The following is a 24,185-nucleotide window of genomic DNA, read 5'->3' as shown; positions in this document are numbered from 1 at the left end:
CCTTGAAAGCAGATAGTTACGGAAGGACGGATTTCTGAAGCCAAATTTTTAAATAAGTTTAAAAGGCTTATGTTTCACAGAGTGAATACGTAATGCTAAGTGAAACTCGATTTGTGTGTGTGGGAGAGAGAGATTGGACAAAATGAGTAATTTTTTTATGAAATTTCTTTGCAAAATAGTTAAACATTTTACCTTCTTAACAAAAATAAAATTTTACTGTCACGAGATAAATAATGTAATATACCTTGAAATCAGATTCATAAGGAGTACAGTGATCTGGAAAATGAATAGATCTCAAAGGAAATTCTGAGATAGATTTCACTTAAATATTGATATTACTCAGTGTGTACTTTAATTGTTTTTACTTATTTAAATGTTTGCAGACGGAGACACGCAGTCCACAACAGCGATTCCACATCCTCTTCCTCATCGTCCTCATCTGATGATGAAGAGCATTTTGAGAGGCGTAGGAAGCACAGCCATAACAGAGATTTGACAAGGTTAATGAAATTGGAGAATAGGGGAGAGAGAGAGACACATCTACTTGGGAGGAGTTTGCATCTGCCTAACCAAGAAGTGTTATCCTCTTCATCTGTACAGTTTCTAAATTGTGGCAATATTTAGTCTTATCTGTTGGTACTGACAACTGTAACTTGACTGTCTAAAACTGGATTTTTATAATTTGTTTTTAATAAGAAATTTGATTTCTACATAGAAATGGGGGAGGAACACTTTTATGTGATTTTTTTAATGTGAAATTCTACTGCTCCTGTGCTTTACAGCAGTGGTTTTCAGAAATAAAACCACCATAACAGAAAATGTTATAAATAGAGAAAATGACAGAGGTTTTGCTACTTAACAAATGCTCTAGAAAAAGTATTTTAATAACAATCTAACAAATAAGTTTTCAACCCAGTGTGTTTCAGATGTGTGTCTTCTGGTACGCACATTCCAAAGTCCTTGGGAAGGACTAGCAGTGGTGGGCAGCCTTTATAATGTTAATCCACACTGAAAGAAGTATCCCCTTGGGCTGTAACTTCTTGACTGTAGAAACAAAAATTCTTTGAACTATGTCAGTGTGTTTTTGGGGGTTATTCCATCACACAAATCATGGTCAGTTCACAGTCTCCACATACGGAATATCTAAGCACTAAGAGTTGTTAAAATAATTAACTCAGTTTAATGTGTGGAGTGACCATTTTCCTTTATTTACTTGTGGGCATTAAATGTAAACCAATTTGAATGAATATTTAACTATTTAGAAAGTTTATGCTCATTTATAAGGTCTTCTGCATTAACTTGCCATCATTCTAACAGCAAAAATCTTCTAGCTGCATCTTAAGTTAGAAAGGGCCTTTCTCTTTCTTAATTCAAATCAGGTGTCTTCCACTAAACTTTCGGAAAGATGAGTTAAAGGGAATTCACAAGGATCGAATGAAAATTGGAGCAAGTCTGGCTGATGTTGATCCAATGCAAATAGATTGTTCAGTAAGTATTTTTAGTTCATTGTGTCTGTGAGATGTTTCCAGGTTTATGAAAGCTTCAGTAATGTGTTGTTGACAACTACCTTGGTTTACAGTTTTCTCTCAAGCAATTTGAAAATTGCCCATAACATTTCCTTTGTGCTGACACAATTTCTGATGGAACCTTACTGAGCTTACAGCTTTCTTTAACGTATAAAATGTGTTCTGTTGAATTTACCTTTAGGTACGGTTTGATGGTGTGGGTGGTCTTTCTGACCACATTTCAGCTTTAAAAGAGATGGTCGTTTTTCCATTGCTTTACCCAGAAGTCTTTGAGAGATTCAAAATTCAACCTCCAAGGTACCAGACATTGTTTAAAACTATAAATTCTAATTCAGCCATTTTCAGAAGAATCTTCAACTGAGGTATCAATACGTTTCCATGCTTCAAAATTTTCAGCAGTGTTGATGGGGTTTTTTTTGCAGTAGTAAAAAGTCATTTCTTAAGAATTGATAGAATCCAGAATATATGTAGGTTCAAAGATTTACTGTGTAGGGAGAATATACTTTAAAAGTGTCTTGCCTTTAAAAGGTGGGGTTGGGATGGTTTGTTTTAAGTTGTGTGTACAAGTCAACTTGATTAGTTTATAAGCACAAAGGAATCATCTTGTCAATTGTAATTTGTTGCTTGGAAGTCCATTTGTTCCTCCCACAGGCTCTTCTTTTTCAAGTGCTCAAGTATCAATTTCACAATTGATAGGACTTGGAACTAGAACCTTGCAGTGTTTGTTGTGCTTGGGCTAAAATAAGAATCTGTCCAGTTCTTACACAGCTAAATTGCTTCTGTGTTGTGAAATGAAAATATTAGAGATTTAATTGTTAGCTTTATATATACTTGGTCATTGAAAGTCAATCACAGTATGTTGAAATATGACTTTAAATTCTTTGCTTTCAATAACTTTAAAAATATTACTGTCCTTATTTCAGTTGGGATAGAGTTAATTTTCTTCCTAGTAGCTTCTGTGGTTTGGATTTAGTGTGAGAACAATGTTGATAACACATAATGTTTCAGTTGTTGCTAAGTCACGTTTATAGTAAGTCAAGGACTTTTTCAGCTTTCCGTGGAAGCTGAGAAGGGAGCGTGACAGGACATCATGCTTGGTATATAAATGGGTGCTGGGCAGGGGGCAGGGGTCCACGATCGCTGCTTGGGACAGGCTGGGCAATCGATCATTGGGTGGTGAGAGCAATTTGTGTTGCATCACTTTATTTTGTATATTCTTTTACCATTATTATTTTGCTCTTCCGTTACTGGTCTAAACTGTCTTTATCTCAGCCCACGAGGTTTTTTTTCTCCTTTCTCTCCCTCTTCTACCCTGTGGGGTGGAGGGGGGAAGTGAGTGAACAGCTCTGTGATCCTAGTTGCTGGCCTGAGTTAAACCACAACAATTGCAAAGAATGAAAATAAAAATTTTCAGTGTTTTGGTTCTTTATTCATTGCGATTCTTTTTGAAACATCAGTGTCTTGGCTTTTCTCGTTGATGGCTACATTTATCTGGAATTGCAGAATACCCTCCCAGATTTAGACTTTCTCCTCATTTATTATCAGCAATGGATGGTCTGGGAGACCAAATCCAGTAACTTAAAGCTTTTTAAGGGAGAATAAAATGCTTTACTATCAAATCTCGCCTTTTGTGAAAACAAGAATGAATATGCACTGTATCATCAAAGAATGAACTGGTGATTCATAAGTTAGCCCAGTCTCAGATTCTGCACTGAATTTTGTTCTTGTTTGGCTCTACTGTGCTGTAATCACACCTGTCAGGTTGTCAGCAGTTTTGTAAGTGTCCTTCTGGGACCCTACAGTCTTTTCTTAAGGTTTTGTACATCTGCATTATCCTCTTTATTCATTTAGTTTACTGCCACATTGAATTGTCTAAGTACACAAAACTTCCATCTGTTTTGACTTTTCTCACACTTCAGCTGTTACTCCTATCTTATACATGATGTGTTTTGGTTAGAAGGGTTGTGTGTTTTAGGGATGGGGGTTGTAATAGGTACTTTTCCATAATATTTTTTTCTTACATTAATTTTTTTTTTTTTTTTTTAATTGCAGAGGCTGTCTATTCCATGGTCCTCCAGGGACTGGAAAGACACTGGTTGCTCGTGCTCTTGCTAATGAATGTAGCCAAGGTGACAGGAGAGTAGCCTTTTTTATGAGAAAAGGTGCTGACTGCCTGAGTAAATGGGTAGGGGAATCTGAACGACAGCTTCGTTTATTATTTGATCAGGTAAGGTTGAAACATGCCACGTGTTCTGTACGAGTTGTAACTGTATTTTTCTGTGGTCAGTATTTTTAAGGAGAACTCACTTTTTTTGTGTGTTTGGTCTGTTCCTTCCACTGAAATGGAATTGTCAGTGTTTCTTTTTTCAGTGTTTTTTTAGGGGCTTGAAATTTTGAGATGTATTGGGCAAGATTAATAAAAACAAATGAGACAACCTTGCAAAGCAACCCCCCCGCCCCACCTCAAAAAAAACCCCAAAACTAGCCAAAAAAAGGTTGCAGGAGGCAAAAGATGGTGGCTTTAGATTAGAGGGAAACAGATGCAGGCTGAAAGCATGGTAATTTAAATTCATAACGGAAGCTTGCTTCCAGAACCTGTAATTGAATTAAATCCCAGCTCTGTTCTTGGTGGTTGCCAAATAGCTGTAAAAACTGCTGGTATGATTTGTTTTCTGTCACCCAGTCTCAGTGGGTTGACATAGGCTGCTGTCTTCTATTATTTGAGCCACTTACTCCATTAGCTCAATTAGTACAGATCCCTGATGCTAGTCTGAAAACTCTAGTTCAAGTGACTTTCCAACCATGATGCTTTTCATGCATTTTTTCTTTAAAATAGAGCTGGTTTACTTATGTGAATATTCCTGTGTTTTCATTCTAGGCCTACCAGATGCGACCTTCAATTATTTTCTTTGATGAGATAGATGGTCTTGCTCCTGTGCGGTCCAGTAAACAAGACCAAATTCATAGGTAGTACATTTTTTTTTTTGTATCTGCATAGAAGCTGCTTGATCTTTGTGAAAAGACCACAACCTATTTAACTTTATGTGACACATTCATTTATCCTGAACACTAGTAATTCAATGTTACGAAATTTCGGATTATTTTTAAACAATAATTGAAAACAAATCACTAAGCTTGATATCAGCCCAAGGCCTGTGTTACCTTATCTATTTTTTTATGTCTTAAAATGAGTCTTTCACTAATCAGCATCTCATCAGTTGAAAGCTTTTCCTTTTTGAGTGATCATTGGAGAAGGTTATGTAGAACATAACTAAATTTACTAAACCAGTGCATGAAAATTATATTTTTGTTAGCTCTATTGTATCAACACTTCTGGCACTTATGGATGGCTTAGATAGCAGAGGAGAGATTGTGGTAATCGGAGCCACCAACAGACTGGATTCCATAGATCCTGCTTTACGAAGACCCGGACGCTTTGATCGAGAGTTCCTCTTCAGCTTCCCAAATAAAGAGGTCAGACTATAAACTCAACCTTAATGCTCATGTGGCCAAGTCCATCTTTATAACAAAATCACAAGACAGTGCAGTGTTACAGAGCAGTTAAAGTTAGAACCAGTATTGTACAACTTGGACAAAAGAGGGATATCTGGAGAGGCTGTGTTGTACTGTGGATCTAGTACTGAATATATACAATTAAGGTGATTTCAAAAGGCTGGTGCTGGAGAAAATTAAAATTTTTCATTCTCAAAGTGGTTCATGTTTGATTTTTTTTTTTTTTTTTATTCGATCCGCTTAGGATTAAGTGGCACTTTCACCCTGAAGTGCTTTTGCTCTCAGTTCTTGGTTTATGGATGGATAGGGGATGTACCTGTGTTGGATTGTTCCCAGAATGGGTATCCTAGGAGATACCTTTAAGTATTTTAGGATCTTACATTCTTATTGGTACTTACTGACGGGGAGTTGGACAAAGATGTGAAGTACTCTGCACAGGTGCAGGGCTTGGGAAGCTTCTAGTTCTATGGCTATAGCTAAGCAATAGAAAAATAGGCATATAGCAACCAAAAAATATTGGGGGGGTAGGGGGGATACTGTGCAAAACTGGAACCCTGTTTTTGTGGGTTTTCTCTGGCTATCACTGATACTTCTTTTTCTTATATTAGTACTTTTTAGAAAAAGGATAAAACGCTTCTTGAATTGAAGGCTACTAAAAATGCATTAGACAGTGTATTTAACACAAACATTTGTCTTGAGTTTTTACCTGCTTTCAAGAACAGGAGAGGAGGTGCTGTGAAACAGACACAATACATGATTCCCCACTGTGGAAGAGTTCTAGAAATCTGCCATAATTAATATGTGTACCAGGAAATAATTAAATGAAAGTCTTGCCTATCGTCATCTCTGATCTTAGCAACGTGGATTAGTGACAGTAGTTTGAGTTACAATTATTGTTCTTCTTTGTAGTAACTGTAGCAGTTTGAAAAGTAGTGCTAGAACTGTTTTACTTGAATGAACTGGCAGAAAAGCAAATTTGATGAACTAATAACACTGTTGCCATGAAATTTTGCTAAACGTGAGATAATTTTCTTCGATGAAAAATCTCAGTTTGCGGATAGGTTTTTTACTATAATTTTTTCCTCAGGATCATTAGGTCTCGTACTTGGCAAAACTTACTTTTTATGGAAGCTATAATGCCTTTTATTCTACTGCAGGCTCCCAGAAAGAGTTTAATGTAACAAATTGAGAGTTATTAAATTTCCTGCATCAAAAAGCACAGAGCATATTAACTGAACTTTAAAATACTTAAAAGTTTAACAGATAAGAAAAGTATTTGTATTAATGTGAGGGTTTGAGGCATTCTGTGTTGTTTTGTTTTAAGAGAAAACCTAGGACAAACTAAAATGCAACCATTTTGTTTCCAGGCTAGAAAAGAGATTTTCAGGATTCATACACGAGACTGGACCCCTAAGCCATTGGACACATTTCTTGAAGAGCTAGCTGAAAAATGTGTTGGTAAGTTTGAGAGCAAAGTGAGTTACTGCATGTGACTGAGTCCTAAGGAATCTGAGCTGGTACCAGGCAGTACCCGAGCTCTTATGCCTTGCTGCAGAGCGAGGCAGCTGGCACGCCTTTGGAGCGAACAAAGTTACATGCTTCTTTCAATTATTTTTTTTGGTCTCTCAGAACATTGAATGGGTTTTTGGCATCTTCCTCAGGGTCAAAGTCTTGATTAGGAAGCTGCTTCATAAGCGCAGGACATCAGGCTGCAAGCTATGTAACAAAACTTCTTTGCAGTTTTAAGTTTTCTCTTAACCAGTTAATTTTTGGCTGCATACAAAGTCTTTCAGTGTTACACTTTGGAAACCATGGCCTTGACATCCGTGTTGCCCAAGACTGACATAACGTCTGATTCTTGTTTGTTTATTAGGATACTGTGGTGCTGATATTAAATCCTTGTGTGCTGAAGCTGCCCTCTGTGCTTTGCGGCGTCGCTATCCTCAGATATACTACAGTAGCGAGAAACTGCAGTTAGATGTTGCTTCTATTAAAATAACGGCAAAGGATTTTGTCATGGCTATGCAGAAGACTGTTCCAGCTTCACAGAGGGCTGTGGCTTCACCTGGGCGAGCGCTATCATCTATTTCAAAACCACTGCTTGAAAACACGCTAGCAAGAATTTTACAAGCCTTGCAGAGAGTATTTCCGCACGCAGAGCTTGCACTAAAGAAGGACAAACAGCAAGGTATAACAATAACATTCACTTCTTTAAAACTCTGCCAAAGCAAAAACTTCTCATTTGTGCAATCAACATACACAAACCTCTCAGCTGTAATGACAGTAGAATTTTACAATATGCATGTGCGCACCTTTATTTTGGGAATATTGCACAAAGTTTTTATTTTGGATTCTAAACTGAAGTGCTGGATGGGAGCTGTGAATGACTCGCAATATGTAGTAGAGAACTATGTGTTCTCTACTAAAGCACCCTGTTTCTGTCAGTAGCGAACATAATTATCATTTGTAGAGATGTATCCTGAGGCTTAATGTATGAGTCACCTCTTTCAAAATAAATGTTTAAGTCAGGGGAGAAGGGCATTTTTACATGAACGCTTCTAATTCCTGTCTGAAGAATGTCAGGACAAGTATAAGTGGGTCAAGCTAAACACTGGTTTCCTTATCATGATTTTTAACCATAGTTTCTTAATTTAAATGTCAGTGGATCACACTGGACACTTGCATGTGAGATCAGAATGTTTTAGTAGTGTATACTTTGGGGCTTGGCTTGCATAGCGTATGTGAGCTTACGCTCCTGACTGCATCAGCCCTGATCAGGTTTAGTCTGTCACTTGGTGAGAGCAAATAAATTTATAAACTCACTCCACTCCTGATTAATGGAGATATGTGGTTAGTTACTATGCCAATCCCTGGAGAATATCCTATCAGTATGACTCCCAGTAGAGATGGGAGATATTTTTTCATTGGTAAAATAGAGGCAGAAATACACCAACAAAAGAAAAGCAGAGAGGCCTAGGGGATTGGTAACTGCATCCCCTCTCTGTTGTCCGTCTTCTGTTGTCCCTTCCTTCGGTGATCTTTGACGATCCTTATTTAGAAGATGTGTTGGTCTGTATATTCTGACTCATTAGTTTTAGACAAATGGAAGTTTCTGGCCATCACATTCACTCAATTCTCTCACTTCCAGTGGGGGAACCTACTTCAGAAGGAAGTGGCCTTGTTGGGTTTTTCAGGTGTCTAAGAACTACAGAAGTTGTTCCTAATCATCTTTATTCTAAGCAAAAAAGACTCCCAAGTTTTCACCAACAGAGAGAGATAACCTTATGCAAATCATGGGACTTAGGACACCTTTGTAGAGATTTGTGCAGTCTCCTTAGGTCTGTGGTAGGATGAACTCTTCAAAAAATAGTATTCAGCATTCTTCAAATGAAGAAATACAAGATAAGGGGTTTCCAGCATGGATTTAGAAGCTGTATTAATGCAAGAGTGAGATACAGATTATTCAGGAAAGTTAACAAACCTCTCTTGTCTTTCAGACAGTTTAAATCATGTTTTAAGAAATTACGCTATTGACAGTGATGAGGAATCACCATCAATCTTCGAAGATAAGCCAACGCATAAAATGCCTGGTAGACAAAAGGAAAAATTCCTTAATTTTAGCAGGTAAATGTTTGTCCCCTTTATGTTTGCACTTTTTAAGATGGCTGAGTCTGTAAACAGTTTTGGTGTGAGGGGTAGTGGATGAAGGAGTGAAGTGTGTGTGTGTGTGGGTGATCAATATTTGCAAGAATTAAGTATGAAGATCCAGCTGAGTACTAATATTCTAATGGAGTACACTGCCATAACCCATGAACTGCCCAGCCCTCTTTTCCCAAGTCAAAGTGGTACACTGCCTATTAAAACATGCTGATTTAATCCATGGTATTACCTGAAAGACTCAAGACTGAAGAAATGTGCTGTCTGTCCTTCTAGCTAAAAAAAACCCTTTGGAATTGTGTTAGCCATCTTTTGGCCTTCTGCCCTCCAAGATTGTTAAACCAGTAGCAAATTATGCAGCAGAAACGAAATTGAGAAATGGTGTGTTAAAACATGGTGAGAAAAACTGAAACCATGTCTGCATTTTGTACCTTAAGGCCTACTAAGTTTATGTTAACCTTTTGACATTTTAATGTGGAATTCATATAAGCCAACAGTTGAAAGAAGAGGTTGTCATCACTGTTGTGTCAGTTATTTTTCTCAGCTGCTATTACTGTGCTGTCCAGAAAGTCTTCTGACCTGCTGAGCTTGATTAGGTCTCTAGGATCTTTGACTTCAGCCCGTAAAATTACAACGGTATTGAGGTAGAAAAAACAAATGCTCTTCACAAATGTGTTTCATACTGGTAAAGCAAGACTACTAGGAGATTAACGCACAATTCAAAGTGAAACAATTAGAATTACTGAATAAAATAAATGTTATACATATCTAGTATACTGTTGTAATTTAACCAGTCCAATTGTGTACTTCTTCAGATAGCAGGTAATATGTTTCAGTGCCCATGTTAACTTGTTTCTAGAAATGTTGTTCTCCTCCTTCCTTCTCACCATCTCCAGTAACTATGGCCAAATTTCAGCTAAACGTGAGAGATGTAAAGATCTCACAGTTACTTAAACTTAAGACCTACTGAAAATTGGTGTGTACGGGCAGTGAAGAGATCCAGACTGGTGTCTGCTGAGAGAGTGAGTTGTTATTCTCCCCCGTATCAGGTTACTGACCAGTCGGGGGGTGTGTGTGTGTGTGTGTGTATTTAGCCGGGCAGTCCCACTGTGTGATTTAAGAGCTATTACTTAACCCAGACAAATTAATAGCAGACACGCTGGGGATTGGCAGGATTTCGTAGGGGAAGTACAGTACAAGTTTGTAAGAAAATCATAAAGTCATAGAATGGTTTAGGTTGGAAAGGACCTTGAAGATCATAGAGTTCCACCTCCCCTGCCATGGGCAGGGACACCTCCCACTAGACCAGGTTGCCCAAGGCCACATCCAGCCTGGCTTTGAACACCTCCAGGGATGGGGCCTCAATAGCTTCTCTGGGCAACCTGTTCCAGTGCCTTACCACCCTCAAAGGGAAAAATGTCTTCCTAATGTTCAATCTGAACCTGCCCTCTTCCAGTTTAAAGCCATTGCCCTCGACCTATCACTACATGCCCAAGTAAAAAGTCCTTCCCCAGCTCTCCTGTAGGCCCCCTTTAGGTACTGGAAGGCCGCAATAAGATCTCCCTGGAGCCTTCTCTTCTCCAGGCTGGACAGCCCCAACTCTTTCAGCCTCTCCTCATAGGAGAGGTGCTACAGCCCTTGGATCATCCTCGTGGCTCTCCTCTGGACATGCTCCAGCAGGTCCAAAATGGGCTCCAATAGTCTTCCTGATCACAGACTAGCTTATTATTTGCTGAAATATGGAGAGTATTTACCAAAAAAAAAAAAAAAAGAAAAAAGGAAAGAAACTTTAGCATCTGCATGCCTATTCATCACTTTGTTTTTAAACTTGTTTTCTTCTTATTGTTCTAGAAATGCTTATTACCAGCCAACATCTTGCAGGCCACGGTTCTTACTAGTTGGAGAGCCAGGATATGGGCAAGCTTCTCATTTGGCACCTGCAGTAATACATGCCCTGGAAAAGTTTCCAGTTTATACATTAGACCTATCTGTTTTGTTTGTTAGCATCACATCACCGGAAGAAACATGTGCACAGGTATCTTTTTTTCTTTGACCTCAGGGTTCATGAACTGTATTTAAACTAGTTAACGGAGGCGGCCTGGTTTGAATGTGCTGTTATGTTTACTTCTGTCTCAGAATCCACTTTTCTTCTAGATTGCATGATACAGAATAAGGATGTTGTACGTGGCCACATTTTCCATTCCAAATTAAACAGTGAGGGTGTTGATAGCAGCTTAGGAAGCTGGGAGGTGCTGCTCATAAACCTTTCTTTATGGCAAGAAATCCTGCCTGTCTTGGTGGGATCCAGAAAGTTGTTTTCATTGCTTCTTAAGACTGTGCTTCCAGTAGATGGCTCTGCATCATCCTGAGTGCGTCATGCGCTTTTTGTAGCCTTCTTTTTTGTTATATTTGTAAGGCAATCAAGGTTTTGGGGGAAATAAGTGTTTCTTTTTTTACATATACATATACAGCTTCTACTGCTGCTGCAGTACATGCATTAAAATTCATGGAACGCTTACATTTGTACACTGGTGTGCTTTTCTTAACTAGGAAAATAAAATATAAGCAGATTTGGTGCTGTTTTCCTCTTCCTTACGGGCTGGAAATCCATTTCCATCACTGTATTAAAGTATTTTGAGCTTTAGTTGCAGCATTTGAGAGCTGCACAAGTAAGGACGTACATTACATGACTGGATACTCACCTGTCACATATGAAACAATTCCTTTGTTGTTATGTGATGGTTGCATCTACGGTCATGTAACTACCACGTCTGGTCACTGCCCAGATGTACCAAAAGCATTTCCCATCTTGCGATGGGAACTCCTTGAATACTGATAATCTGAAAGGGTGCATGGAGAAACTTGTCATGCAAAAGGACTGTTGCCACTTCCCTCATGCAGTAGATGCAAGTCCTCTTCTGTGATTGAGGCAACAGCTCTGTAGGCAATGGCTTGTGCTCTTCAACGCACATAATCTGGTCTAAAGGATGCTTTGGTAGCGAGAAGCTGTGAGTGATTAAGCTGTTCAGGCAGGCTGAAGACTGGTCACCTCTTATAAAATGTACTTGAAATTGTGAATTGTCACCAGGCTTATTTTACAGTGTCAGCTCTCATCTTTTCACATAGGTCTTTGTTTGTTTAGCCTGTGCTCCAGACTGACTTGGATATGTGCCCGCTCTGAATTGAAAATGGTGCAGTGGCAGTCATGTAGCGATTTACCCAGACTAATAGCTGAAGGCTTAGTCTTTTTTTTTTTCAGGCACACCAGATGAGTTGTGAGGCTCTGTAGAAATTATTTTTCACCTAAGTAGTTTCAAAATCAAGCAGAGATACAGGTCTGTTTCTGTCTGTGTAGCAACATCTATATTTGCGTCAGAGTGAAAATTTTACCTTATTGTTAAGGAGTTGTTCTTTTGTTGGTTTGTTTTGATGATTTGGCTTCACGTACTCCTATTGCATAAGATAGCTTGACAGATATGTACTTATTGATTAGCCTATTCTGCATGGTTTAATTTTCTTAACTAAGCTTTCATTTTGCCAGTTGATGCGAGAAGCTCAAAGAACAGCACCAAGTATAATTTATATCCCACATATCCATTTGTGGTGGGAGGCTGTTGGAGCTACGTTGAAAGCTACTTTTACAACACTACTGCAGAACATTCCAACATTTGCTCCAGTTTTGCTGCTTGCAACATCTGATGTGTGTCTCTCAGATCTCCCAAAAGAGGTATTTCTGTCAAAACTTTTCTTACTTTTTAATTCTTTGTCTTGTTAATTTATAAATACTTTAAGTATTAGAGTACTGTGCACTTTTAAGCAAACTCATACCGTTGTTACTTAGGCACCCTAACCAGGTCTCTTAAAATCTGCTTAGACAAAACAATGCTGAAAACGTGTCTAAAGTTTTTTCTGAGTAAAGAGATTGACTTTGACCCAACTTTTTCCCCTTCTCACACACTCATGCTTATTAGACAGATGTATAAATTTATTTCAGACAATAATTCCAGTGACTTCAAGGTGGCTAGATGTATACTTATTCAATTATATATGGTGCTTGAAATGTAAATAGGAAAAAGATATTTTTACTGAAAACATTTTTACTGAAAAAATTTAGTGGTCACACTTAATGATGGAATTTAATTTTAAATCTAAATTTTTTTTTAATAAAAATTTCAGTTTCTTCATATAGGTGAAAGCTTTACAAATTAAAACGCTAAGTTCCAACTTCTGTTTAAGTGACTTGGAAATCAATTTTTAGTTGTATTCCTTAACAAAATTCAGTAAGAGTACATGCTTAGTTTTCTAGACATCTGAGAGTGTGTGTTAAAAGTAGGTGTTCAGAATGTGAATATGTTTCTCTGATTGTTTTGTCTCAGTTACAACAGGGCTTATCTAGATGTGTTTATCATCAAATGCTTTGAAAGGGCTTAACTTTCTACAGAAATTTTGATTGCATTAATAAGTTACTTCTAAAATAAGTATTGAAATTCCTTCCATACCTTTTGAAAGTAGAGATTGAAAAATGGAGTAAAACTTGAGGGTATGCAACTTCAGACACCTCATTTAAACTAATTTTTTAAAAAAACCAAACCCACCTTACCAAAAAGCCCACACTTGTCTGCTGAACCCTGCCTGTTCCCTCTGTAGCTGCCATAAAGATTCATTTGAAAGGACAGCAAGGCAGGTCAATAGAAAACAAGCAGTCTTGGAGGTAGTGAACGTGACCGCTTTATCAGTGTATCGTATGGTCCCTTCATTGAGCTTTAATTCTAGAGGTGTTCCTCAGAGAAGATATTTTAATTTGCTATGCTAACCTGTGAAAATCTAGCCTTTTAAGGCCAAGAAGATACCTCTTCAGTTTGTCTTATCCAGATGATTATTCAGTTTAATTTAGAAAGTTAGTCATCTTTTTGGAATAGAATATGAATTTGCGTGGCCTTGTATATGAAATATTTTTTTTCTCCTCATGCTTCAGATAAAAGAATTGTTTATTAATGACCATAAAGAAGTTTTCAAAATTCAGTTGCCTAATAAAGAAGAAAGAAGAGCGTTTTTTGAGGACTTAGTTGTAAATCAAGCTGCTAAACCTCCTGCATCAAAAAACAGTGCAGGTGAGGGCATTCTACATATAAAACTTTGCTACCAGTAAGTTCATAGCTATACAGGATTTTCTTTGGTGGCAAATTTCTATCAGTTTTTCATACGCTTGTATTTGAGTACCAGAGATTGACTAAAAGTTTCTGATTAATTTAAGCATGGCGGCCACTGGAAGTACTGCCTGTAGCACCGCCGCCTAAGCCTCGACAGCTGACAGAGGAAGAAATAAGACAGCTGGAGGAACAGGAGGAGGATACATTGCGTGAACTTAGGATTTTCTTAAGGGATGTGACTCATAGACTTGCCGTTGACAGACGTTTCAGAGCATTTACAAAGCCTGTTGACCCAGAGGAGGTAAATTAGTGTTGATCTGTAGTGCCGTTTTATCAGTGTGTATTCATAATTTCTGTGTGTGTGTGTATTTCTCAGTGTGTGTGTGTGTATTTCTCAGTGTGTGTGTGTGTATTTCTCAGTGTGTGTGTGTGTATTTCTCAGTGTGTGTGTGTGTATTTCTCAGTGTGTGTGTGTGTATTTCTCAGTGTATGTGTGCTTTTTATAGGCAGGTGTATCTTTGTTTTCAGGACCGTGCTATTCTGATTTTTCAAAAAGCAGGAAGTGAATTTTGCTTTTACTTTTGCTGACTCCTTGAGGCTCTCAAATGTCTGTTATTCAAGTATTCACTGAAAGCCCCAGGTTCCTTCTAAAATATATTTCAGGGTGAAGGGACCTACCACGATCATCTAGTCCAACTGCCAGTTAGACCAACTGCCAGCACAGTTTGCTCATAAGAAAGCTTTGATACATAGGCAAGTTACAGCACTGTAAAGCAGAGATCTCTTTCTTTATAATTATAAACAGTATCTATAGGACTGTTTTAATAAAGGCTAAAGCTCTGTAATTGACTGTCAGTAGTTTCTGTGAGAACAGGAATAGAAGCAACAATTTTTTAAACAAATTTTAAGATTCTATTCTCTGTTTCATCTGGAGCTCCTCAGTATAAGATCAACCATAAGGGCTGTGTGGTTTCTTTTTCCACCCATACACTTCTCTTTCTCTCAGTTTATGCCCCTGACTTAAACTTATTCAATATACTTCAAAGCCAGCTGTAGTTTTAATATAGCTTTGCGTTTCAGCAGAGTCCTCTTCCCATAAGTGTCCACTGGCTTGCCTTTCCCTTTACTTGTATTTTCCCAGATGTGAATAATCTAAACAAACATAGATGTCCTCATCTAAACTAGTCATTAGGCTCCTTTTATGGTCTGAGTAAAGAAATCGGCACCTCTGGGTCCATTTATCTCATTCTAAAGTAGATGACTAGCACAGATACTTCAAAGGTGCAATTCCTGCAGCCCTTTTCTTGCCGCCAACAACAAAGAGAATCTTGGGTGACTTCACCAAGAAAGGTTTCTTTGCTGTGATTTTTCTGAAGCGAAGTGAAATGAATCCTGCCCTGTGTGTCTGTTCCCTTCTCTGCCCCACACATGCTTCTGACCTCCCTTTTTTTTTCCTCTTCTGGTCTGTCTCTTCAAAGCTAGTTGAAATAGCCCTTCTATTTTCAAGAAACTAACTGATGAATTTCTACATCTTTGGATATCTCATAAATATTTTGGGTTTTTAAGAAGTCTTTTATTTACTTTATAAAAATAATTAATTTTGGTAGATACTGTGTGAAATCTCTGAGCACATATTTGATTTGTAGGTACCTGATTATGATGCAGTTATTAAACAGCCCATGGACCTTTCGGCAGTTCTCTCTAAGATTGACTTGCACCAGTACCTAACTGCAGGAGATTTTCTAAAAGACATTGATCTAATCTGTAGCAATGCTTTAGAGTACAACCCAGACAAAGATCCTGGAGGTGAGGATGTGTTTTTATCACTAATTTGGAAAAATTTTAAATGTATAAATTGATAAATATTGTCTGTGGACTTGGGATTAGATAATTTTAAACATCCACAGAGAGCATTTCTTGTCAGGTTGTAAATGTTGTAGCATTAAACTACTTGGGCATGAAATTGTGGTAGAAACGTTGATCGGTAACTAGTGCTTTTGCTTTAATAATTAACTTTGATGTTGTTATGCTGAAAATACTCACTGAGACAACCTTTCAGAACCTACCTATGAAAAGAGCAAAATCTTTCTAAGTAATCAAAAATCAAGGATTTCATTGGCTGGTAGCAAATACTCAGTTCTGACTGTAAAATTTCAGATCGTCTCATTAGGCACAGAGCTTGTACTTTGAGAGATACTGCATACGCCATAGTGAGGGAAGAAATGGATGAAGATTTTGAACAACGCTGTGAAGAAATTAAAGAATCTCGTAAGAAAAGAGGTATGTTCTTTGACACAAAGGATTTTAAGACTTGTCTCAGTAGTGTAACTAACAAAGCAAGACATAATTCTTTGCTATCTGTTCTTTATTGCAAGGTTGTAGCTCTTCAAAGTATGCTCCATCTTACTACCATGTAATGCCAAAGCAGAACTCTCTTCCTGGATATAAGAAAACAGATTCAAAGTGTAATGAAAAAACGAAGATGCCAGCAGCACCTGTAGATTCCAGTACACCCCGCTGTAACGGCAAGTTGCATTTTATTCAGACTTTCTTGGAGAAAGTGCTAAAGTCACTGATACCCTCTATGTTCTTGTGACACAAGAGATGTCTGTAATGCCTGTTTCCTCATGCCAGAGGCATTACATTCTTTAATTTGCTTCAAAATCTGAGATAAATCCAGACATCGTTCATTCAATATGGTTATGAAATTCAAGTACAGTGGTTGGTTTACATTGTAAGACACTGGCCTTGATGGCCCAACTGACACTTAATGGATCCTAAATTGCTACCTTTTGAAATCAAAAGTGGTGTACATGGCGGGTTCTGAATACTCAACTCGGTTTTAGTTGTATGAAACAGTATTTTTCCCTTCATTTCCTTCAAATGCTAAACTCCATGCCATGTGACTTCCAATTGAAGGGGGAGAGAAGAAAAAAAATAGAAGACCAATGATGATCTTTCCTTTACGTATCTATTATTATTTCCTTACTTTTCCTGTGAAAAGGACATTATAAAACAAAGGGACTTGGGTCTCTTTCAGTTAAAACACATGACATGGTGTGAAGTTTTCTTGTCTCTCTGGCATGACAGGGAATTTTGCCATTGACTTCACCCATATGCTTTGTGCAGTTCTCCATGAATACAAAGAATGGTGGGGTGTTCTGGAAGGCAAACATGCAAAGTTTGTTTTAAATAAGGTTAACTGAATCAGAAAGTATGAGGTGTAAGTCTTTACCAACATCTTTTTCTCCAGCAAATATTGCCTTAAGATTGTCTCTTTAACTCTGCCCAACGTGTGTTTAGCTTTTGAAGTTTACAGCTTTATAACAGATTTGAAGAAGGGCTGGGCAACCTCCAGATGGTTTTCTGTTGTTCATCTATATTAGTTCACGTAATAAGACAGTAAGCAACTTCACTTAATAACCTTATTCTGCAGTAATACTTCCTATCTAAAGTAAGAATTTTCTGCTTATAAAATCTTGAAGCTGATGTTGTGAATGAACATCTGTAGCTGGCATTTTAAAATCTAATAGCAAATTGACCACATTAACTTGCAACTCTTTCCCTAGACCTAGCTAGGGAAACGGACAACGGTATTTGAGCTCCTTCCATCATTTTCTTTGTAAATCAAGTAAGATGAGGATGCTGGATTTTGAAGGAAGAACTGTTTTGGTAATGTTTTGGATTACTTTTTCTGCTCACTCTTTGTAGATATGTCAAAAAGAAAACGCAGAAGGAACAAAGGGTCCTCAAGTATTGCAATAAAGAGGAGGAATTTTCAGTTCAATAAGGAGAATAAAGTTCCAGAAGACCAAAATGAAGTAGAGAGTGATGAAGAGCCTCCAGAAAAACATGTTTCTAACATGGTTCGCACTGAAGTTGAGTCCACGCAGGATTCTTCTATGGAAGAAAATGAAAACGTACTTCAAGAACGACAGAAAAATGGGAATGAAAATAAATCTGGGACAGAAAATGAGAGAGAGAGAGTTCTCCTTGTGGCTAAATCTGCTTCTGAAAAGAAGAGTGTCATGCTTCCTGAACATTCAGACCTAAGAAAGGAGAGTGAAATGCCGGATTGTCAAATAGCAGAAAGTTCTGAAGACGGAGATTCAAATGGTAAGTGAAAAGGTCAAACAGGTCATTTAGCTCCTTTTTCCTCCTGAGGAGGTTTACACTATTTATTAGGTTTTAGCCTTCTTTAATTCCATTCTGTTCTTTCTGTTGTATCTCTCTAAAATCAGCACATAGTGCTTCTTGCATAATGATGCTGCCCCTCTAGTTATTCTAGCCAAACTCATGTTTTTCTGCAGCTGCTGGGTTTTTTGATTCTGAAGTTTGTTTTTCAAATGGTATCTAATTAAAAAACAATTAAGTTAAAAAGCTGTACTTCAAGCAGTGTGGAGCCAGAGTCATGTGTGGAATAGAAGACTTAAAGTCCTAATGTTTGCAATGTAAGATGTGTTTTCTAACCTAAATTACTTTGGAGTTTTACCGTGCAGTGCTGTAATGGCAATGTGACTATGTTTTGGTTTTTTTTTTTCCTGGTTTTACCCTGCCATTTTCTCTAATGCTTTCTTTTGTGTCCGAGTTTCTAATTTTTATAGAGCAGTGACTTTTGCCAGAAAGAATGTAAAAGTCAAGCATTTCTTGGTGAAAAAATGGTAGCAGTTCTGTCTCTGTCATTGCAGAGAGAGACTGTATTCCAGGTACAGCATACTTCACTGATACTGTATTCCAGATAAAGAGAAGTCCTGACTTAAGAAATTTGTGTCTTTCCAGATTCGTGGGTACACTGTATGACTCGTGCGAGACGTTCTTGGATAGAAGAGCAACAGCTGGTGTGTCCTGAGAAAGCAACGGAAATCCTCACGCAGCCAGTGATTGTGGATTACTGTGAGCTCAAAGTAAGTCTCATTTCAATTTTGTTAATACCGAAGTAGGACATTTTCTTGCTACGTGTACAGTTGTAAATTAAGTCAATTGTTAACCAATGCCAATTAAAACAAATTAAGGGAAGGATCTATAGCTTGTGAAATAATTCAACCTGTAATGAACTATGACTGTTGTGTTTCCACACCTGGGGTAGACTGCTGCTCTTGCTTTTGGTGAACTAAATTTTAGGAGACTGGGTTCTCTTCCTAATTATTAATTTAAAAGGGCTTGTTGAATTTTAAAATAGCTCACTAACAACCTGCTAGTACTGTTGGTTATTAATGTCTTAACAGTTTTTATAATGGATTTGGGGGGGTTGGTTTCTGCATGTTTTCATTTATTAGGAACCTGAAAAGGACCTTTATTTCTAGCACTGATGACTTGGTTAGCAGGTTGACCTGAAGCTTATAATGGATAAAATACTAATACCCACTTTTCTGAAATTCTTTCAAAATCCAGTGTTAGAATTTTGCATTCATACAGTTACAGTGTTATAAGGGTTTTCCAGTCCCTTGTAGGAGAGAAGTTGCTATCCTAGGCTACAGCTGGGGAAAGGGCTAAAAATGGGCTTAGCTGCAGGGGGTAAAAAAGGTTCCTTTGCATGAACTGGAGAGCTTGGAACAAGGACCTGATCTTCAGGGGATACTGCAGTGAAGAAAATTAGGAAAATTGCGAGGTTGGAGTCCTGGAGGTTGGCCAGAGCAGAGGAGAGCTGCTCTTTACCTGCCATGATGAGAAAGGGAGTGTTTCCGTGTTTCCCATGGATGTTTCCCCTTTGTGGGAAGAATGTGACCAGATAGGAATCCCCTTTGGTGAAGGGGCTTGTCAAAACAATTTCTGTCACATTTTTAAGCTGTGACCTAATTTGTAGAGGTGAAACTAACTTTTTAGAGCTGGCTTCCTAAGGAAGCAGATTTCAGGTGATTTTGTTGTTCATGTCTACCTGTATATGTAGAGAAGTCACGTAGGTTTTTCATAGGGTTGGAGTGCTAATAGCATGTGCTCTGAAGTTATTGCCCACTGCAGAAATAGTACGATAGAGCCCATATATACGTTTCAGCCATGGGGAGAACTACCATCATGAAATGTGTCTTTTAGAAAACTTGTTTTATTAACATGGGTGCCATTGGAACTAGCTGCTCGTGCCAGAGAGCCTCTTTGGAACCCATCTGCAGTGAATAAGCTAGGTGAACCTCCAAAATGTCGCTGCTTGGGTTTGTTCGGGATTGTTTTTTTTGCTTTGTTTTGTTAATTTATTTGTTTGGTAATAGGCCTAGAATTTTACAAACATTTAGAAGAGCATGCAGTTATCTATGTGGCAGCAATTAGAAATAGTTTCACACAGGATGTTGACCATACGCCTTGGTCACCTCCTACTTTTTCTGTTTGCAGCAGCTGCAAGCATGCTGCATGGTTTTCTTGTGTCTTATCTGCATGCTGTGTAGAATGAAGTTGAGGGCAATACTCAAATTTTGTGCTAGCTGATCTGAGGGAGGTAGAGTTTGATGACATGCAGTTGCAAGGCAGTAATGCTTTCATTTGGTATGGCTGCTCTCTTAAGCTACATCTTCGGTATCTGTGTGCTGTGTGAGGCTGTGAACAGCCACAGCAGTGGAAGAAGGTGCTGCTACTAGCTTGTTACCATTGCTTTCCCAGAGATTATCACCTTCACATCTTTGGTAATTTGTTAAAGGCAGAGTCACTCTTCAGTTTAAAGGTAGGAGCTAACTGATCTAACTTTGCTTCCTGATCTGCTTCAGGCACCTGAGCCGTGTGTTCTGCCAGCAGAGTTGCAGGCTCTGTACCCATTCAGCTAATGGGTAAAGGTGAGCACCTACGGAGCTGGCACAGCTGTATCTAGCTCTGTAGCCTGGCTTCCAAAGATCCATTTTACAGTGCCCTGCATTGCAGCAACAGCTTCTCTAATGAAACACAACAGTGGCTTTGCTGTGGCAGCAACTCTACAACAAAGTGGATTGTGTCATTCCCTGCTGTTCTGGAAGCAGTTGATTCGCAATTACAATTGTTGATGTGATAGATTGATTAGTAATAAAATACTGTCTGAAATTTAAGCCTTCCTTTTCTCTGAAGTATGAAAAATTAATTTTCTTCAGTTAAATCTTGTGAGGTATTTAATCTGTTCTCTGAAGTGTCACTCATTTTATTGTACAGTATAAGAAAGTATGATGTCACTTGTGTTGTATTGTTGTTTTGTTTAGCTTCTGAAAACATAAAGAGCCTATTCAAAGGATCTTGTGCTATTCTAAACTTGTAGTTTCCATTTTTTTTCCTCAGCAACTGTTGCATTTTGTCACTGTGATAACTAAGAACTTCAATATATTTCACTTGGAAAAACTCTATGCTGTTCTAAGTCAGTGCATTTACCAGCATCGGGAAGATTATGACAAAACCGAATTATTGAAGGTAAACTCTTTGTCTTATAGCACTTTCTGTCACTGTTATGCATGTGTGTGTTATGCATATGTATGTGTGCACTCCAGGCGTCACGCTTATTTAGCATTACTCTTTACTGCTTAGTTGCCTGTGTTACAAGACTTTTTCATTTCAGTCTGGAAGACATTTATCCATATTGCAAAACCATTGTTTATTTGGCATAATTGTTGGCAGTTTCAGCAGGAAAAGGCTTGAACTTGAAGACAATAGGTCCACCCACACAGCTCTCTCAAAGCAGTTAACCTCAGTCTGTCAATAGTCGTTCACCAGAATCTGTTTTGGGGTGGGGGGCTATGAAAGGAGGGTGCTTTTCTCAGTCTGACGCGTCCTCTTTCTCCCCCTGCAGGCAGGCAGACATGCTAATACTTTGTCCAGTAGTTGTTCCATTCTTGAAAAGAAATTAAGTATGAAACATAACAAGAGCTTGAGACTTTCCTCTAGTCTCATCATAAACTCTCTTTAACTAGCATGGCTCGAGCATCTTTAATTTGACATATGGGGAGATTTCTGCCTTGACAGTTTAATGCTAATGAGCCAAATTCTCTGATCGCTTCCTCTAGGAGAGGATTTCAGAGTTGTCAGAACTCAGCAGAAATCTTCCAGAGGCACCCATGGTCCCAGTCAGGCATTCCCAGTATTGAGTCGATTTAGATAGGTTGGGTATTCAGTCTTCAGATTCAAGGTCCTTGAATCCATTTGTCTTTCAGATGTTTGTGTCTGAGAGTAGGTAAAATTCTTTATGCCTCTCAGTCTGTCTTTAAAAAAGAGGAAGCTTCTTTTCCTCAGCCCTGGTCATCTTGATCTCTTCTTGCACATCTGATAAAAGAGTTAGAATGGACGCTCTGTTTGGATTGTGCAACAGTGAGGATTATTTGGATTCAGGGAGGTCGTTCCTCAAAAATGTGCCCTTCTCTCATCTAGTATAATGACATGTTTTAGCATAAGAAGAGATTTTTTTATGTTATCTCAGGGCTTCTGAGCTTTTGTGACTTTTAATGCTTAAATTGAGAGGGACTTGATTTCTTTGTTTTCTACTTCTACCTTTAGGTTTAACAAAAAAACCTTATCTCCTATTCAGAGTGACTGTGCAAGTTGGTCAGGTGCAAGCTCTACTGTATGAAGAGATAGACTTTGACAAGTAATTATTCAAAGTGCAGAAAATAATGTTTCCAGCTTTTAGTTGCGGCTTTTCAGGAACTGTCTCCTCTTTCTAATTGTTGAAACCACTGTTGATACAGATCCATAGTCTCTTGATACAGACCCATGTAGTGTCTCTAGCCTGCTCTCTATTTGGGATGCGTAAGGATGTGTTTGAAGCTAGTGGCTATAGAAAGACTTCGTGATGGTGGTAGCACACCTATTTGCTAAATGTTAACTAACAACTGTACATATGTACAGATTATTATTTTTATGAAGAAATAAACAGGGTTCTTAAACTAGCAGTCAGCATGAATAAAAGTTTGTCTTTTTCTTATTAGGAAATGAAGAAAGAAATTGCAGCCTTCAGTTGTGCTCAGTGATACTTGATTTCAGCATACTTGACTTCTACTCTGTAATGTTTTCACTGCATGCTGTTATCTGTGCATAATTCAATAAAGATTACTTCTACATATATATTTATACATACAAATATACATAAAGAAATATATCCTAAAATATATTAAGAAAGCGCAAATAAAGTCCTTTAACTGCTTTTGATATTTTTGTCCTATATATATATTTTAAGTGACCTACTGCTGTCACTGCTTTGTAACGCTGCAGGTCTGAACATCTCCCAGATAATTTCAGTACCTCTCTTTAAAAGAAAACAATTGAAAACTTGATAAACTTTTATCATCGTTTTCCAGCTTGTGGGAATACGTTTTGGTAGTCTGTGGTGCTGTATAGTCCATTGCATATTACATAAAACGAGATTTAGTTTAAAACCTTTGGTACATGGAAAGTAAATCCTTTAGAAACCTCTTAATGCAGTTCTGAGGTAATTTTTTTAATTACCTGATAGCACCTCAAGTGGCTTTCATAGAATTAACAGCCTAAAGAAAATACGTGGAAGAAGCATGCTTTCCACAAACATAAGAACCTTTGCTGTGGCATATTTTTGTCTGTCAAAAAAAACCCTAACTTGAAACAAAGCAAGATTTACTACTGTAACTTTCTAAGGTAAAGTTTAGTCTTGCTTGTAATAATGACAATCTTCTTGATACTGGAGAATAGCATTTTAATATAAATTGCTAATTGCAGGTCAGGTGCCTTCTAGTTGGAATTCAATTGTAAATAGTTTTCTAGTTACCTGGAGAGAATTACCTCTCTCTATTACATAAAAGTGAATATATTGTTGGTGATAAATATATTTAAGTAAAAGCAAAGCAATACCCTGATTTGAAGATTTATGCTTCTTTAAACCAGCAAAGAAAATTTCTCTTAGTTAATTTGACAGAGATTTTTTTTTAAATTGAGAATAAGATAGGCAAAGTTAATTATGTATGAGAATAAAATTTTATATCAGTTGTGATAAAATATGTGGCACAATAAATTGTTGTGTTGTGTCACCTCACATACACAACGCCCAGTGATACTGAATGACTAACTGTGCAATGTGTTTGGTTTCTTAGGTATGTTTTAGTTTTCTTTTTTTGTTTCTTTCTAGGGTGTTTGTCCAAACATTTGTGTACTATGCAGAATTTTTTCTTTTATCTGTATTGTTTGGATGGGTATTAATAAAAAATGAATTGCCTTGGGGGGGGGGGTCCTGCTCTATTTTAATCACAGAATAATTTTGATCATTAACAACCTTGCACTTAAAAAACAGCATGCATCATAAGACTTTAAAATAAGAACTACATGTGAGCAAACTTATCCCGCTCTTGGTGTATTGGTTATATGGCAAAGGCTAAGCACAGAGGAGGAAGAAAAATTCTATTGAAAATTTACATTTTAATGTAACATATTACAT

The 24,185-nt window shown here is 37.8% G+C and overlaps 1 protein-coding gene across 1 annotated transcript in view; it reads left to right on the top strand.

The window, feature by feature from the left end:
- Window positions 1-23,012, top strand: part of ATAD2 (ATPase family AAA domain containing 2) — a gene marked incomplete at its 5' end in the record, with an annotated part of 39,355 nt that extends 16,343 nt beyond the window's left edge. Inside the window, 20 exons of the mRNA XM_082499529.1 lie at window positions 384-500; window positions 1,380-1,488; window positions 1,708-1,823; window positions 3,579-3,753; window positions 4,405-4,493; window positions 4,841-5,000; window positions 6,407-6,497; window positions 6,913-7,227; window positions 8,537-8,663; window positions 10,548-10,731; window positions 12,238-12,423; window positions 13,672-13,807; window positions 13,951-14,147; window positions 15,493-15,652; window positions 16,004-16,126; window positions 16,222-16,371; window positions 17,558-17,962; window positions 18,626-18,750; window positions 21,074-21,202; window positions 22,711-23,012. Coding sequence (XP_082355655.1) covers window positions 384-500; window positions 1,380-1,488; window positions 1,708-1,823; window positions 3,579-3,753; window positions 4,405-4,493; window positions 4,841-5,000; window positions 6,407-6,497; window positions 6,913-7,227; window positions 8,537-8,663; window positions 10,548-10,731; window positions 12,238-12,423; window positions 13,672-13,807; window positions 13,951-14,147; window positions 15,493-15,652; window positions 16,004-16,126; window positions 16,222-16,371; window positions 17,558-17,962; window positions 18,626-18,750; window positions 21,074-21,202; window positions 22,711-22,752 — 3,136 coding nt within the window. The 3' untranslated portion in view covers window positions 22,753-23,012. The remainder of the gene's footprint in view (window positions 1-383; window positions 501-1,379; window positions 1,489-1,707; window positions 1,824-3,578; window positions 3,754-4,404; window positions 4,494-4,840; window positions 5,001-6,406; window positions 6,498-6,912; window positions 7,228-8,536; window positions 8,664-10,547; window positions 10,732-12,237; window positions 12,424-13,671; window positions 13,808-13,950; window positions 14,148-15,492; window positions 15,653-16,003; window positions 16,127-16,221; window positions 16,372-17,557; window positions 17,963-18,625; window positions 18,751-21,073; window positions 21,203-22,710) is intronic.
- Window positions 23,013-24,185: the final 1,173 nt, after the last annotated feature.

The sequence above is a fragment of the Vanellus vanellus genome (genome assembly GCF_965231255.1).
Source record: "Vanellus vanellus genome assembly, chromosome: 2".
NCBI classification, from domain to species: Eukaryota; Metazoa; Chordata; class Aves; order Charadriiformes; family Charadriidae; genus Vanellus; species Vanellus vanellus.
The sequence above is the reverse complement of the archived record's forward strand: the minus strand, read 5'-3'. Positions and strand labels throughout refer to the sequence as shown.